The sequence below is a fragment of the Theropithecus gelada genome, chromosome 6, assembly GCF_003255815.1.
Source record: "Theropithecus gelada isolate Dixy chromosome 6, Tgel_1.0, whole genome shotgun sequence".
In the NCBI taxonomy this organism is placed as follows: Eukaryota; Metazoa; Chordata; class Mammalia; order Primates; family Cercopithecidae; genus Theropithecus; species Theropithecus gelada.
This window is the reverse complement of record NC_037673.1, coordinates 116,796,885-116,814,393: the sequence shown is the minus strand read 5'-3', so window position 1 is coordinate 116,814,393 and position 17,509 is coordinate 116,796,885. Positions and strand designations below refer to the sequence as shown.

General features: G+C 36.0%; 1 protein-coding gene across 1 annotated transcript; it reads left to right on the top strand.

Moving 5' to 3' along the window:
• On the top strand, nucleotides 1-9,636 carry LOC112627064. The gene is made up of 2 exons (XM_025389410.1): nucleotides 1-87; nucleotides 8,993-9,636. Exons 1-2 carry the CDS (start codon nucleotides 1-3, stop codon nucleotides 9,206-9,208), a joined length of 303 nt encoding a protein of 100 aa, XP_025245195.1. The 3' UTR covers nucleotides 9,209-9,636.
• Nucleotides 9,637-17,509: the final 7,873 nt, after the last annotated feature.

Below are 17,509 nucleotides of genomic sequence, written 5' to 3'. Positions count from 1 at the left end.
ATGTCTTCTGCAGGCCTTAATTTACAAATGCCCCCAATGAAAAGGAGGAAGAAGGAGCCAGGAAGATTGGATGCAGTAGCCACGAAGGTAAGTGAAGTCCTGTCTCTTCTTCCTGTCCTGCTGCCTCCATTTTTCTTGGTAGGAGAGGGGTGTGTGTGTGTGTGTGTGTGTGTGTGTGTGAATCAAGGAGTTATATGAGAGACTAAAACGTGTTTTAAAACATTGCATGGCAAAATTTAACATAAATGGAAAATTTACTAAGGGTTGATTTTCGTTTGTTTGCTTTTGTTTTTGATTTGTTTTGCTTAATGGTGGGTGGGGAGGGTTAATGGAGATGACAGAAAAGCAAAATCCTTTCAAGCCATTTCTTAGTACAATGACTGTTTCTTTGACCACCACTCTTCCATTTCATAAAAGCAGAGCAGATCTCAGCTCCCGTTTGATCATATTTTAAAAAATTAAAAATTAAGAGGCTGGGCATGATGTCTCATGCCTGCAATCTCAGTACTTGGGGCGAGCAAAGCAGGAGGACTGCTTGAGCCTAGAAGTTCAAGATCAGCCTCGGCAACATAGTGAGACCCTATCTCTACAATAAAAAAGAAAGAAAGAAAGAAAAATATTAGCTGGGTGTGGTGGCACATGTACCTGTGGCCTCAGCTACTTGAGAGGCTGCGGCAGGGGGATTGCCTGAGCCCGGGAAGTTGAGGCTGCAGTGACCCATGATCATGCAACTGCACTCCAGCATGAGTGACAGAGCACAGCCCTGTCTAAAAAAACATTAAAATTAAAATAATGTGTGAATTATTTACCTTTCTCCAGACATGATGCAAATGAAAAAAACAGAGACAAATTAATATCTCATGAACATAATGAGACTTTTTCTGTTTTACCTATTGGGTCCAGTGGGATTCTTAGCTTCCTTCTCATTGATTTTTGTTGTTATTTTGGTGCCTGCAGGTCCAAAGAATTGTATTCCTGTTAGATGAATTGCCATTATCCCATTTTTCAGTGTGAAGAAGCTCACAGGGATAGAATCCCTTTGAGTAATCTGTTAAAGTGTAGTGGGGTCCCTTCTGTTATCTTCAGAACAGATTGGGCCTCAAAGGTGAATGTGCCATGCTGCCATGGGCCAGAGTGAGCTGTGCCACCTTAGGCAGGGCTTACTAACATAGGTAGATTGTAGGACTCAGATAAACCAGGGGAAGTTATAAATCAATAGTGATATTTGGATACAAATGCTAAGAGTCAGTTATACCTAGACTTCTCCACCAAGTGCTCTCACCATTATTCAGAGGGAAATGGTCTTAACTGACATTAATTTTGCTTATTCTTAGACCTATTTGGTTGACTCTGTCCTTTTAAAGTTTTGCATATCTGAGAGTTTTATTTTGAAATTTTTCTCAGTGTTTGCAGGAATAACTATATTTTCAGCTTGACAGACTGGCATATGTGCCCAGGAACTTCCATAATGCCAGGGTAGAAACGAACTGTTGAGTCTCTCCCAGCTCCCTTCATTCCCCTTGCCCTCAATGTATCATCTTTGGATTTCTTCAGTCTCCAAAGGCCATAAATAGTATGCAGAGTTCAGTTAAAAGATCCTTCTCGGCCGGGCGCCGTAGCTCACACCCGTAATCCCAGCACTTTGGGAGCCCGAGGTGGGTGGGTCACTTGAGGTCAGGAGTTCGAGACCAGCCTGGCCAACATGGTAAAACCCCGTCTCTACCAAAAATACAAAAATTAGCCAGGCGTGGTGGCAGGTGCTTGTAATCCCAGCTACTCGGGAGGCCAAGACAGGAGAATCACTTGAACCTGGGAGGGGGAGGTTGCAGTGAGCCAAGATCGTGCCACTGTACTCCAGCCTGGGCAACAAAGAGCAAAACTCCATCTAAAAAAAAAAAAAAAAAATCCTTTGCAATCTCTGTATGAGACAGGGACAAATCTGAGTGAACAATAAGACCAGTAAACAATCCATTGCCAACTGCTGCCCTGAATTTAAACCACAGTATCTTGAGATGCTGCTTTATCAAAGCTGCATTGGCTTTGACATGAGAGCCTCCCTAGGTAGCAGTCTTGGGAGGATAAAAAGGCTAATCACACTGCACTTTTGGAAAGAAAAATGGGATCTCTATGTAGTGCTGGTCCATGTATCATCACTATTTTCAGGACAAGTGAAACGTCAAGGCTAAAATACCCTCCAGCTATCTATAAAATAATGTAAGCCAGAAACACAGTCATGGCAGAGTTTTGAAGTATTATTCAATTGACTTTCCCCATCAGAAAAAAACCCAAAAATATGTATTTTCTGCCTCACATTTATCAAAAAGGGTACTGAATTAAAAGTAAAAATATAGCAATAGTCTGGTATCCTGTCAAATTTAATCTATGTGAAATAGCCCAATCTATCCTACAAAAAATGTATTGTAGTAAAATTGGAAGGCTACTTCAGTACAATGCTTGATTTTTCTTTAACACTACGTTGCTTTATATACCTGTGTATATAAAAGACAAGGTTTGGCTATTGCTAATCCTATAAATTAACTCTTTTGTTCACAAAATGGAATTTTTCAATCCCATTTCAAAAATAAAAAGTCTGTCTTACAGTTTTTTAGTTGTTTAAAATGATTACATAGAGGCACCACACAAAGATAAAATTTTGGTCCATCTCTGAATAATTTTTCTCTATATATTTTCATATATAAATAGAAAATGAAAGCAAAGAGACTCTATCTTTATATTGATTTTGGGAAAATAGTCCTGAAAAGATGTTCACATGTCAGTGATATTCATATCAATTCTATATTTACTGATCTGGTGCTTAAAAAAACAAAACTCTGCTTACCCACCTAACTTAATTATCATTTCAGCATTCTTTTTTACTTAACTTTTATTTTAGGCTTGGGGGTACATGTGAAGGTTTGTTACATAGGTAGATATGTGTCATGGCAGTGTGTTGTACATATTATTTCATCACCCAGGTATTAAGCCCAGTGCCCAATAGTCATCTTTTCTGCTCCTCTCCCTCCTCCATCTCCCTCCTAAAGTAGACCCTAGCATCTGCATTGTGGAAAGCAGTATGGTGATTTCTCAAAGAGCTAAAAGCAGAACTACCATTTGACTCATCAATCTCATTACTGGGTATATACCCAAAGGAATATAAATCATTCTACCATAAAGATATATGCACATGAATGTTCATTGCACAGCTATTCACAATAGCAAAGACATAGAATCAACTTAAGTGTCCACCGATGACAGATTGGATAAAGAAATTGTGGTACATATACACCACGAAATACTACGTAGCCATAAAAAAGAATAAGATCATGGCTTTTGCAAGAGTATGGCTGGAGCTGGAGGCCATTCTCCTTAGCAAACTAACACAGGAATAGAAAACCAAATACTGCATGTTCTTACTTCTAAGTGAAAGCTAAATGATAAGAACTTATCATTTCAACTTTCAAATATATGATATTAATGTCTCAGTTAGTAGGTCAAGCTTTCAATTCTAAGATTTGCTGAAGAAGAGAAGGCAGATGCTGGGAACGGATTCCCATTCTTCCTTTTATCTCTTCTCTGCTGTAAGATCCCCACGTCTCCCTAATGATCTGGAGCTAGTACTCAGGACCCTGACTTAGAAAATATAATGACTATTACTGTAAAACAAGAACAAGATATTTTAACCAAGTTGAGACCTCTGAGAACAGTCAACATACATTTTGCTCTGTGAAAACAAACGATCTGGAGCTAGTACTCAGGACCCTGACTTAGAAAATACATTGAATAATTCTGTAAAACAAGAACAAGATATTTTAACCAGTTGAGGCCTCTGAGAACAGCCAACATATATTTTGCTCTATGAAAGCAAATATAACTTAGAGGGCAGGAAATAATCATGTAAATTACGGTACCAAAATAAATTAACAAGATTCACTCACTTTTCCACATTAGCAAGGAGAATGCCTTGCTCTGGAAGTAATAAATTTTCCACTTAAAAATAGAAATTCTTCAATCAAAAGAAACCTTAGAGATAATTTTATGTAATGCACACTTGCCTATGTTGTAATGAAATCAAAATCCAGAACGATTAATTTCAGAAATGGTAAAGTTCTCTTGTCCTCAATTGTGATGCTTTTCTAGCAGATATCCTTGATATCTGAATAATATAGAAAGGCTTATTTATCATAAACCTGTTGAAACTTAAAGCTGCAAGACCTCTCACTGGAATAGGCAACTGCTAAGAAATGTCTAGAAATTTTGAATTATTGTATTTGTAATATTTTATTAAAAATTACTCCTCCAAATTGTATAAGCTTCTGATTCCACAAAACCTCGATCCTCCTGTGATGATGTGGATATTGTATAGAGTTTCATATTGTTGTAACTTACCAACTTTTTATTGGGATGGACTAGAGTGACAAAGGTCTAGCCAATTAAAATAATCTCGACTGGATCATTAGATACTTGCCTGTTTCAAACTGTCAATTTCCAGGCATTCTTTTATTACTTATGAATCAAAGATTCTTCCATTTTAATAAGAACTCATTTCTTACCACCACTCATTAAGTAAAGCTAACTAATATCAAGGTAACTTCAGAATTCACACTTACTTAAATAAAAAGTTTTAATATGTTAGGTAAAAAATGTAGAAGATGAACCTATATTTCATGACAAAGAATTTGTCGTAGTAATTTTATATTGAAACAAAACTTCAACTTATGTACAAAGGAGAGGAATTCTAATGAAAGTGATATTTCCTATTTAATTTTCTGTACTTTTGTTCACATAGAAGATAATTTAGGAGGCTTTTTAATAAGGTAATTTTAAATACTGTTCTGTTCCCACTATGCAAATATTTCTCCCTCTCAATTACATATACTTAACATTAAGTTTTAGTTACATGATTGATAGTATGAATAAATAATAAACACTTCAATATTTATCACATTTTGGTAAGAGAGGATCATAATATCAATAAAAACAAAAACAACAAGAAAAAGAATAACGGTGAGCAGACCTTGATATAAATTTTTGAAACCGTAAACTACAAATCCACAAGTACAGAAGACTTCCTGACCATCTGAAGTCAATATATATGTATGCATATATATGCTTATGAATATATTATAGTTAGTACTAATTATTCATGACATTTTACAAAGAATTTCTACATAAGCAGATCATTGAGTTTTTATTAGAGTTTATCTAACTCTTTGAGAGCTTAGAAAAATATAACATATTTTAAGCAGTAAAAGCAAATTAAACCTAATTAGATAACATCAAGTTATTCATTTCATGATCCTCTAGATGGCAGAATCCTAGAAAGAGACTCCACTTGGATGGAAAAAATAACATTTAGTAGAAAAAATCCGTTTGAAGTGGAAAAAATCTATGTTTAATTCCAAAATAAATCTAATATTGTCCTTGAGAAAAAGTTAAATTTAATAGTCTGCAGTCACCCACTCCACAAGAAGAGTAGATTAGAAAAGACGACTTCTCAGGAACAGATTTCACAACACTATAATGTTGATTAATATATTAATAAATATTACTAGGATAGGAGGTAAGGGGCCCATGGCCATTTATATTTGGGAAATTTTATAACACCCTGAATCCCCTACTTAAAGAATTTTTTAAAAGAACAAGAACTTTTGCCATAAACAAATCTTATTGCTTTTTAAAATCTAAGATTCTCTAACATTTTGACTCTTAATCTTGTTTTCTCTGAACAGCTGTTAACAGTAGTATTCTATCCACAAAACTCAAGAAGTAAACAGAAATGGAGAAGATCAAGTGTTCCTCTAAGTTTCACAAAGCAGGTTCTCTTTAAATATTTAATTCATGAATAAATCAAAGCCAAATGTTAAAAGCTAACTTGAACATTGTAAGACTTGATTTCCTTTATATACTGTTTTCTGTATTTAGGTGGTGTCTTTGTCTTGTCTGTTTTGTGTTGGTATAACAAAATACCTGATGCTGAGTAATTTGTGAAGAAAAGAGGTTTGTTCAGCTTGTGATTCTGGTACCTGGAAAGTCCAAAAGCATGGCACCGGCATCTGCTTGGCTTCTGGTGAGGGTCTTTGTGCTGCCATCCCAGAAGGTCAAATGGGAAGCAGACAAGTGCAAAGAGACAAAACATAAGGAGTGTCCTTGCTTTGTTACAGCCCACTCTCACGGGAACTAATAGATTCCCACGAAAACTAATCCAATCTTGTGAGAGGGAGAAGTCACTACTATGAGAATGATACCAAGCAGCCCAGGAAAGCAGAGCCCCCTAATCCAAATACCTCCCACTAGACCTCACTTTGTAAGGGTTCTACTTCCCAAATTTGCCACACTGGGAATTAAGTTTCCCACATTAAGTTTTGGAGGGGATGCTCTAACAATAGCAGCTGGCAGTGTGATGACATGGATACATTAATGTTTGTATTATTTGACCAAGGAGTGATATTGAACTCTTATCCCGTTTGTAATAAATATGTAAACTCAATGCTAATTATGTATTCTGAAGATAATATTAACTAAGACAATACTAAATCTTTCTAAAACCATGAATATTTTAGCTAAAATGCAAAGACACATGCCAGTTCTATCATGATGGATTGTCTAGTCCTACTGTCAAATATTTGAAATCTCTCCAAGCAATTAATGAATAATTCTAGCAGGGTCATATTTTTATTTTTGAACCAAATTCAAAGTTAATATGAATTTTTATCTCAAGTTCTAGAGTTGACATTTCAAATTTTCTGAAATATATTTTTCTAAGAATAAATTCTAGTTGCATTGAACTCTATTAAATATAAACAACACATTTTCTCAGACCATTGGTCATGATTTTGATCTATTTAACGTAAAGAGAGCAAGAGAGTGAGATAAATTGTCAGTTTTGTGAATTCTGCTATTGACATTAAACAAATGCTCTTAAATGCTGTGGAACTGATAGTTTTGTATTAGAGTCAAAATGTGATAATGACAATGTAGTGTTATAATATTTATTTGTAAGCAGCTCAAATCTCAGGCTTTTTTATTTTTAAATTATTTTTCTTTTTTATTGACTCAATAATTGTACATATTTACGAGGTACACTGTGATGTTTTGATAGACATATATGTTGTGTGATCATCAAATCAGGACAATTAGTATATCCATCACCACAAATATTTATTATTTATTTGTGGTGGCAACATTCAAAATCTCTCTTCTAGCTATTTTCAAACACACAAGGCGTTATTGTTACTATGGTCACCCTACTATGCAACAAAACCCTAGAATTTATTCTTCCTTTCCAATTGTAACTTTGTATTACACATTAACCAATCTCTCCTCTTTATTCCTCTTTCCTTCCCTTCCCAGTCTCTGGTAACCATTGTTTTATTCACTACTTTTATGAGATCAACTTTTGTAGATTACACATGAGTGAGATCCTATGGTATTTGTCTTTCTGTGTCTAGTTTATGTCACATAACATAATATTCTACTGGCTCATCCATGTTGCTGTAAATTAGAGCATTTTATTTTTTATGACTGAATAGTATTCCATTGTGTATATAATACATTTTTGTCCATTCATGCAGTATATTTTCATTTTTTAATGGATTATCTTAACATTCCATGAGTCAGAACTTTTTAATTGATAAGAGAATGAAGCTTAGCAAGTTTATATTAGATCAATACTGGGTAAATAAAGCAATCACTTTTGTAATAAATCAAAAGGCAGCAATAAAAATATGAACTTTATGAATTAAAATAGAGGCTTTAGAATGGTACATTTAACTTACACTATGATGTATACTTTATGGTTAATATACGAGCTTTGAAATACAAAATTTGTAATCAGTAGCCCTTCTAATTATAAATGATATAAATTTTTTCTATCTGAAACATTATATTTTCCTACAGTTCAATTGGGTATAAATTTTACTTTTCTCATGTACTTTTCCAAAGCACAATATTATATGGTTTATACATGGATACATTTGCCAAATAATAGGCATATATCCCATGAGAACTAGGCCCTTTGAGCTTTAGAGAAATAACTGAAGCATGCACTATATCCAATAAATGAGAATAGCTACCATTTAATGAAAGCTAACGATACACTAGGTACTGAGATTAGGTACTGTTTTATTATCATCCCTGTTGTACAGTTGAGGAAAGAGATATTCAGTAAGATTAAATAACTTCCAATTTTAAGAGTCAGTGAATGCCAGAGAACCACGTTTTCTTTTTCTTTTCTTTTCTTTTTTTTTTTTTTTTTTTTGAGATGGAATCTCACTCTGTCACCAAGACTGGAGTGCAGTGGCACGATCCTGGCTCACTGCAACCTCTACCTCCCAGGTTCCAGCGATTCTCCTGCCTCAGCCTCCCCAGTAGCTGGGATTACAAGTGCATGTCACCACGCCCGGCTAATTTTTTGTATTTTTAGTAGAGACAGGGTTTCACCATGTTGGCCAGGCTGGTCTCGAACTCCTGACATCAAGTAATCTGCCTGCCTCGGCCTCCCAGTGCTGGGATTACAGGCGTGAGCCACCATGCCTGGCCCCACGTTTTCTAATTTTGAAGTTCAGATCATTTGAACTACCTCAGCCTAGTGCTCATTGTGCAAAGGTCCAGAGGTGCAGAAAAGGGAGACTGATTGGGCTACCATGACTACTGGGTTGATTATCTGTCATCGATGGGTAGAACTTTGTAAGCATGAGATGCTGATGAGATGTGATAGGTCAAGGGGCTACTGTCACCCAGGTCACTCACGGCCCAGGCTGGGGCTAAGTGAGGAAAGTTTTCCCTTTTAATCTCTGAAACCCATCTGTGGTTAATACTGGGTATGGACGAGGACAAAAAATACCTTTCCCACTCTTTGGGAGGTAAAATGCAGGACACAATCATCCCCCAGTCCCATTTCTAGTTCAGCTGAACCAAAGACAACTCTCAAATGGAAGATCAGTATTTTCAATAGGTCGAACAAATTGAATAGCGGGACAAATAAACCTATATTTGGGACAACTTGGTGGTGGCCACTGCGCAGACCAGACTTCGCTCGTTCTCGCGCGCCTCGCTCCGCTTTTCCTCCGCAACCACGTCTGACAAACCCGATATGGCTGAGATCGAGAAATTCGATAAGTCGAAACTGAAGGAGATAGAGACGCAAGAGAAAAATCCACTGTCTTCCAAAGAAACGATTGAACAGGAGAAGCAAGCAGGCGAATCGTAATGAGGCGTGCGCCGCCAATATGCACTGTACATTCCACAAGCATTGCCTTCTTATTTTACTTCTTTTAGCTGTTTAACTTTGTAAGATGCAAAGAGGTTGGATCAAGTTTAAATGACTGTGCTGCCCCTTTCACATCAAAGAACTACTGACAACGAAGGCCGCGCCCGCCTCTCCCATCTGTCTATCTGGCTGGCAGGGAAGAAAAGAACTTGCATGTTGGTGAAGGAAGAAGTGGGTTGGAAGAAGTGGGATGGGACGACAGTGAAATCTAGAGTAAAACCAAGCTGGCCCAAGGTGTCCTGCAGGCTGTAATGCAGTTTAATCAGAGTGCCATTTTTTTTGTTGTTGTTGTTCAAATGATTTTAATTATTGGAATGCACAATTTTTTTAATATGCAAATAAAAAGTTTAAAAACTTAAAAAACAAAACAAAACAAACAAACAAAAAACCTATGTTTAGATTAACATCTGACCACTCCAGACACTTCAGATGTACTGAGTGCCCAGACACATCATTTGTCCTGGCTAGGTGGTCTGAAGTAAATACAATTTTTAAAAATTGTTTAAAAGGCACCAAAATAGAGTTCCAAGCATTTCTACAAATATGAACTCATTAAATTTAATCTTCATAATCATACTATCAAGAAGAATCTTTTATTATCCCCAGTGATTAAGGGTCATGCCCGAAGTCTCCCAGCTAGTAAGTGGTAGAGCTAGAATTTGAAACCCTGGAGTCTGGTCCCAACCTGTGTCTTCCTCCATTATAAAATCTATGTTTTTTGTTTTTTGTTTTCCATCTGCCACTGCCTGAGTTGATGGCCCTGGTGGATGACTGTTTCAGACATATTGGTGTGGTTAACTTACTATCCAGTCTATACAACACAGATCAGACAAATCCTACTAATGACTGAAGCAGATTAATTACGCCAAACATTGACTACTTCACCCTGATTAAGATGTTATTTTAAGTATGAATTTTGAACAAGTGCATTAGCAGAGGCCAAAAATAAAATCCCTGATATAAGCAAGCTATATTCTAATCTACAAAAGAGTGAAAATAGAACCCCGAATTAATCAAATAGGCAGTAACCATGGTGGTTAAGAGCATGGACGTGGGGCAGATTGTCTGGATTTGGATTCCAGCTCCACCACTCACCAGCTACGTGGCTTAGCAAGTTACTTAGCCTTTAAAATCTTTGATTCCTTATCTTTTAAAAGGGAGTAACTATAACTATTTATTTTTGTTATCCTAAGGATAAAGTATAAAGCTTATAATGGAATATGGCACTTTTTTTAAGGGCATAAGAGAATGAACAGAACCTGGACAATGCCAAAAGAGAAATACAAAATCCATTATTACAAAGATATTTTCTTTAATCATAGTTGCTCAAGCAATTTTAGCAGCCTTTCAGTGAGAAGTAACTGGAAATCAATACCCGTGCTCTACTTTGTGTCTCTTTTAGTGTTGATGAAAAGTATGTCCATGTTAGTTGTTCTCAGCTAATTGTTTTGTTACCTGTGGTAGATTTCAACATATGGCCACAGATTTCTCCCAATCCAGTACATACCCACTATGCAATTTGATTTTGTCATTCCCATAAGAAATTGAGTCTATTTCCTCCTCTCTTTGAATCTGGGCTGGCAGTTGTCCAGTAGAATTAAGCAGAAGGGATGTCATAATACTTCTAATTGCCAGGACTTAAGAAACTTTGTAGTATATTTCTACTGTTTTCTTGGAAAACTATTTGAGATGCCATCTAAAGAAGCCAAGCTAGCCTAGTAAGAAATTGGAGGCAATAAAATGTGCTACTTTCAATACAAGCAAAATTATCATGCAACTGTTTCTCCATACACTGTAAGATTTTAGAATTACTTAGCAATTACTATGCTCTTTTATAAGCCATGAAACAGTTATAAACCAGTCACTCCCTTCCACCAGTCAAGTTTGATGTATTAGCTGCTTTGTCGGAATTACCACATTAAATGGACATGACGGTGAATGCAGCTGTAACTGCACTGATTTCATTTCTCTTTTCTTAGGTTTTTATTTGTTATAAAAGTTTTTGCTGCTGTGATGTCCCTCCCTAAAAAACCACTGATTTAGGTTTGGCTATCTTCAGTGTTAATCACTTAAACCAGAGTAAATCCGCACGTTATTACACGTTAAATATGAAGATTCAGACTGCATCACTGGTATCTTCTTTCCACTCTGCCATATCTGACTCTTTCTCCTCTCTTCTCCAATAGGTACGGAGAGCTGCTCAGCAACGTCACACTTAGCAAATACAGAATGGAAAGGCAGTTGCAGTTTCATGCCTAAACTCCATGTGTAATTCTCTTGTAGCCAGAAGACACCCATTCTTCCTGGAGAAGGAATGAAAAAGCAAAAACCATAGATTTTTATGTCCAAGTCCAAGTCCCATGACAGTAATGACTGATTGTTTATCCCATTCCTTCTCTACTCCTTCGTTTCCTATCACACAGGGGAAGACCGAGGAGGTGAAGGCTAAAGTGATGCTGGGGTGTAGAAGAACCAGTGGGGTTCCAATTGAGTTAATTTCTCTCTGGAATGTGAGGTACTTGATATTTTGTCCTCAACTTTGGATACTACCTATGAATTTTGGTAAAAGGAAAAGTCCTTGTCAACACCATTTTCCATTGTGATATGTAATTCTAAAATGACACTGTCATTTTGTTTTTGCCCATGTACTAAAATATTATAATTAATGTAATTTTTTCTTATTCCCAAGCTTCTTTCACAGTGTCTGCTTTACAGGTGGTTGTTTCTATGTTCTTTGGTTCATTTTATTAAATCACTTTTTAAAATAATTTTTAGAAAACTCTACTTTCAGTTCTTTACATACTTCCACTTAAATGGCACTGCATTTGTTAAAATATTGGTTTTATAAGTGTTTGCATGAATATAATTAATTTTAAAATACATGAGGTTTAACTCAGAACAGATTTATTCTAGCTTACATGATGGCTCAGTTTCCTAAAGAAACTGGGTAATTGTGTGTGTGAATACTCAGGAACAGGATAACAAAAATGAAAAACAACTTTTGAACTATTTAAACCATAATTGATCAGTTTTGGCTTTACATGTGGTTGCATAAATAGAAGTGAAATAAAATATCATTTATTCTTAGCATATTCCCTGTAGTGCCTAGTAGGTTCAAATAAAAATGTAGTCAAAATATTCTTTTGCTCCAGAGGAAAAACATTAAACCATTAAGCCACCTGATTAATTTATTTTGTAGCTGAACTATATCAGTTTGTTCAGGGGTCCTAACTCCTAAATAATTCTTTTTTACACTTGAATATTTAACAGAACCTTTCTAGGAAATGTGGAACCATGTCCTAAATGAGGAACCCTGTCCTAAATTCTACTTCGAGGTCCTATATTGAATGATGAAAGAGTAAATCAATCAACTCATCAATAAATATTAGAATAATTATCACTTTCAATTGTGTCTACTCACTAATATTTGGTTAGTAAACAAACTAGAGATGGAGTGCTTATATGAATCAAACTTATTTGTGTCCTACTGTGGTTAAGATGTCTTCAACTTTCATCTATTCGTTTGTTCAGAATATGTTTTCATGCCAGAATATTTGGCTGGGATACAGTAGAAAATGAAATAAATAATCTCTGGGCTTATAGTATTTGTCTTCATATGATTATCCCTGACAATCCTAATTCTGGTTGGGAAACAGACAATAAACAGATTGATAATATAACAAGTGTCAAATTCTAATAAAAATAAAACAAAATAGAGTGATAAAGTATCCTGGGGTTTGGCTGGAAAATTATTTTTGCATTTTAATGATCATCAAATTGATTCCACAATTTTAAGCTCTTTATTTCATTAATTTAACAAGTACTTATTAAGGGCCTAGTCTATGCCAGGCGCTAGAAAGGCAAGAGAGCAAAACAAGCAAGTTCTTTGTATGGATGTGTTTGGAAGGGAAATAGCAATCCTGTAATAGCTTCAATACGTGCAAAAATTGGTAACTACTACACAGTTTTTGGCATCCCCCATACATATCACTTCATTTTTATGGTGACTCACATGTACATACTACGTCCTTGAATTGGATAATAGTGGCTCTGTTGTGCTTACTGCCGTGAACTCTTTAATCAATCGCCCAGAATACAAGAGACATTCTGGGGACTTAGAAAGTAAACCTAAGTAATTCCAGTGGTAAAACCTTGACTCCGGTTAGTCGTCAAACTAAAGCTACTGTTCCCTCAATTACACGGATCATTGCTTTAACTCTTTACCTGGCTTTAGTGGCAAGAACCTTACATCTTAGAATAAGATAACATCAGATGCGATCATTTTTAAAAGATGCATATAAAAGATATCTCTCGTATACCATAATATCTGCTTTAATTTTCCAAAGCAATTAAAATAAAATAGCAAAGGAAAAATAAACATTAAAAAATCAAGAAATGACAATCAATATTGGGTACTGAGTCATGGCATACTTAAAATAAAAATTGCATTTCAAGTAAAATGGTAATTTTAGAGAATAAAAAGCTCTTTACTTATAATATTATTTTAGCCTTTAATTTTTTTTTTTTTTTTTTTTTTTTTTTTTCTAAAAGAGTAGCGTCTAAAGCTGAGATGTCAATCAAGCTTCACATTTTAAGATGTGAGCATAAATGAATCTGAATGAGGAAAGAAAGGAGAAAGAGTCAAGGAGATGGGCAAAGAACCTGAATAGACATATTTTAACAGAAGACATAAAAATGGCCATCGGCTATATGAAAAGGTGTTCAATGTAACTAATCATCAGGGAAATGTCCATCAAAACCATTATGAGATTTCACCTCACACTTATTAGGATGATTACTATCAAAAAGATGAAAGGTAACAAGTTCAGCAAGAATGTGGAAAAAGAGGAACCCTTGTACAGTATACATTTTGTAGTATACTTTGTACACTAATTTACACTGGTGGGAATGTAACTTAGTATAACCACCATAGAAAAACAATATGAAGGCTCCTCAAAAACTTAAAAGTAGAACTATCATGTGATCCATCAATCCTGCTTCTGAATATATATCCAAAGAAAATGAAATCAGGATCTCAAAGAGACACCTGTACTTCCATGTTCATTGCAGCATTACTCACAATAGCCAAGAGATGGATGGACTCAACTTATATGTCCATCAATGGATGAACAGATAAACAAAATGTGATATACATGCATACAAACATAAAAGCATATATGCACACACACATATATATATAATAGAATATTATTCAGCCCTTAAAAAAAGAAAGCTCTGCTATTTGTGAAAACACAGCTGAATCTGGAGGACATTATACACAGTGACATAAGCCAGCCACAAAAAGACAAGTACTGCATAATCTCACTTACATGTGGAACCTAAAAAGTCAAACTCATAGAAACAGATAGTAAGAATGGTGGTTGCCAGGAACTGGGTGAGGGAGAAAAGGAAAGATGTTGACCAAAAGGCACAAAGTTTTCATTAATACTAAATGAACTAGAACTAATACTGGAGAGCTAATGTACAACATGTTGACTATAGTTAACAATACTCCATCAAATACTTGAAATTTGCTGAAAGAGTAGATCTTGTTTTTCTTTTTCTTTTTTTATTATACTTTAAGTTCTAGGGGACATGTACACAATGTGCAGGTTTGTTACATATGTATACATGTGCCATGTTGGTGTGCTGCATCCATTAACTCGTCATTTACATTAGGTATATCTCCTAATGCAATCCCTCCCCCATCCCCCCTCCCCACACTAGAACCCGGTGTGTGATGTTCCTCTTCCCGTGTCCAAGTGATCTCATTGTTCAATTCCCACCTATGAGTGAGAACATGCAGTATTTGGTTTTCTCTTCTTGCAATAGCTTGCTCAGATTGATGGTTTCCAGCTGCATCCATGTCCCTACAAAGGACACAAACTCATCCTTTTTGATGGCTGCATAGTATTCCATGGTGTATATGTGCCACATTTTCTTAATCCAGTCTGTCACTGATGGACATTTGAGTTGATTCCAAGTCTTTGTTATTGTGAATAGTGCCGCAATAAACATACGTGTTCATGTGTCTTTATAGCAGCATGACTGATAATCCTTTGGGTATATACCCAGTAATGGGATGGCTGGGTCAAATGGTATTCCTAGTTCTAGATCCTTGAGGAATCGCCACATTGTTTTCCACAATGGTTGAACTAGTTTACAATCCCACCAACAGTGTAAAAATGTTCCTATTTCTCTACATCCTCTCCAGCACCTGTTGCTTCCTAACTTTTTAATGATTGCCATTCTAACTGGTGTAAGATGGTACCTCATTGTGGTTTTGATTTGCATTCCTCTGATGGTGAGTGATGATGAGCATTTTTTCATGTGTCTGTTGGCTGTATGAATGTCTTCTTTTGAGAAGTGTCTGTTCATATCCTTTGCCCACTTTTTGATGGGGTTGTTTTTTTCCTTGTAAATTTAATTGAGTTCTTTATAGGTTCTGGATATTAGCCCTTTGTCAGATGAGTAGATTGCAAAAATTTTCTCCCATTCTATAGGTCGCCTGTTCACTCTGATGGTAGTTTCTTTTGCTGTGCAGAAGCTCTTTAGTTTAATTAGATTCCATTTGTCAATTTTGACTTTTGTTGCTGTTGCTTTTGGTGTTTTAGACATGAAGTCTTTGCCCATGCCTATGTCCTGAATGGTACTACCTAGGTTTTCTTCTAGGGCTTTTATGGTTTTAGGTCTAACATTTAAGTCTCTAATCCATCTTGAATTAATTTTTGTATAAGGAGTAAGGAAAGGATCCAGTTTCAGCTTTCTACTTATGGCTAGCCAATTTTCCCAGCACCATTTATTAAATAGGGAATCCTTTCCCCATTTCTTGTTTCTCTCAGGTTTGTCAAAGATCAGATGGCTGTAGATGTGTGGTATTATTTCTGAGGACTCTGTTCTGTTCCATTGGTCTATATCTCTGTTTTGGTACCAGTACCATGCTGTTTTGGTTACTGTAGCCTTGTAGTATAGTTTGAAGTCAGGTAGCGTGATGCCTCCAGCTTTGTTCTTTTGGCTTAGGATTGTCTTGGAGATGCAGGCTCTTTTTTGGTTCCATATGAACTTTAAAGCAGTTTTTTCCAATTCTGTGAAGAAACTCATTGGTAGCTTGATGGGATGACATTGAATCTATAAATTACCTCAGGCAGTATGGCCATTTTCACAATATTGATTCTTCCTATCCATGAGCATGGTATGTTCTTCCATTTGTTTGTGTCCTCTTTTATTTCTCTGAGCAGTGGTTTGTAGTTGTCCTTGAAGAGGTTCTTTACATCCCTTGTAAGTTGGATTCCTAGGTATTTTATTCTCTTTGAAGCTATTGTGAATGGGAGTTCATTCATGATTTGACTCTCTTTTTGTCTGTTACTGGTGTATAAGAATGCTTGTGATTTTTGCACATGGACTTTGCATCCTGAGACTATGCTGAAGTTGCTATTCAGCTTAAGGAGATTTTGGGCTGAGACAATGGGGTTTTCTAAATATACAATCATGTCATCTGCAAAGAGGAACAATTTGACTTCTTCTTTTCCTAACTGAATACCCTTTCTTTCTTTCTCTTGCCTGATTGCCCTAGCCAGAACTTCCAACACTATGTTGAATAGGAGTGGTGAGAGAGGGCATCCCTGTCTTGTGCCAGTTTTCAAAGGGAATGCTTCCAGTTTTTGCCCATTCAGTATGATATTGGCTGTGGGTTTGTCATAAATAGCTCTTATTATTTTGAGATACGTTCCATCGATACCAAATTTATTGAGAGTTTTTTGCATGAAGGGCTGTTGAATTTTGTCAAAGGCCTTTTTCTGCATCTGTTGAGATGATAATGTGGTTTTTGTCTTTGGTTCTGTTTATATGCCGGATTACATGTATTGATTTGTGTATGTTGAACCAGACTTGCATCTCAGGGATGAAGCCCACTTGATCATGGTGGATAAGCTTTTTGATGAGCTGCTGGATTCGGTTTGCCAGTATTTTATTGAGGATTTTTGAATCAATGTTCATCAGGGATATTGGTCTAAAATTCTCTCTTTTTTTTTTTTTTGTATCTCTGTCAGGCTTTGGTATCAGGATGATGTTGGCCTCATAAAATGAGTTAAGGAGGATTCCCTCTTTTTCTATTGATTGGAATAGTTTCAGAAGGAATAGTACCAACTCCTCCTTGTACCTCTGATAGAATTTGGCTGTGAATCCGTCTGGTTCTGGACTCTTTTTGGTTGGTAGGCTATTAATTATTGCCTCAATTTCAGA

Bases quoted from the DNA above. Each gene is read 5' to 3' on its own strand.
- LOC112627064 (XM_025389410.1), top strand. From the start codon at position 1: ATGTCTTCTGCAGGCCTTAATTTACAAATGCCCCCAATGAAAAGGAGG. The intron at 88-8,992 runs GTAAGTGAAGTC...TAAACCTATATT, and splicing joins TGGATGCAGTAGCCACGAAG to TGGGACAACTTGGTGGTGGC.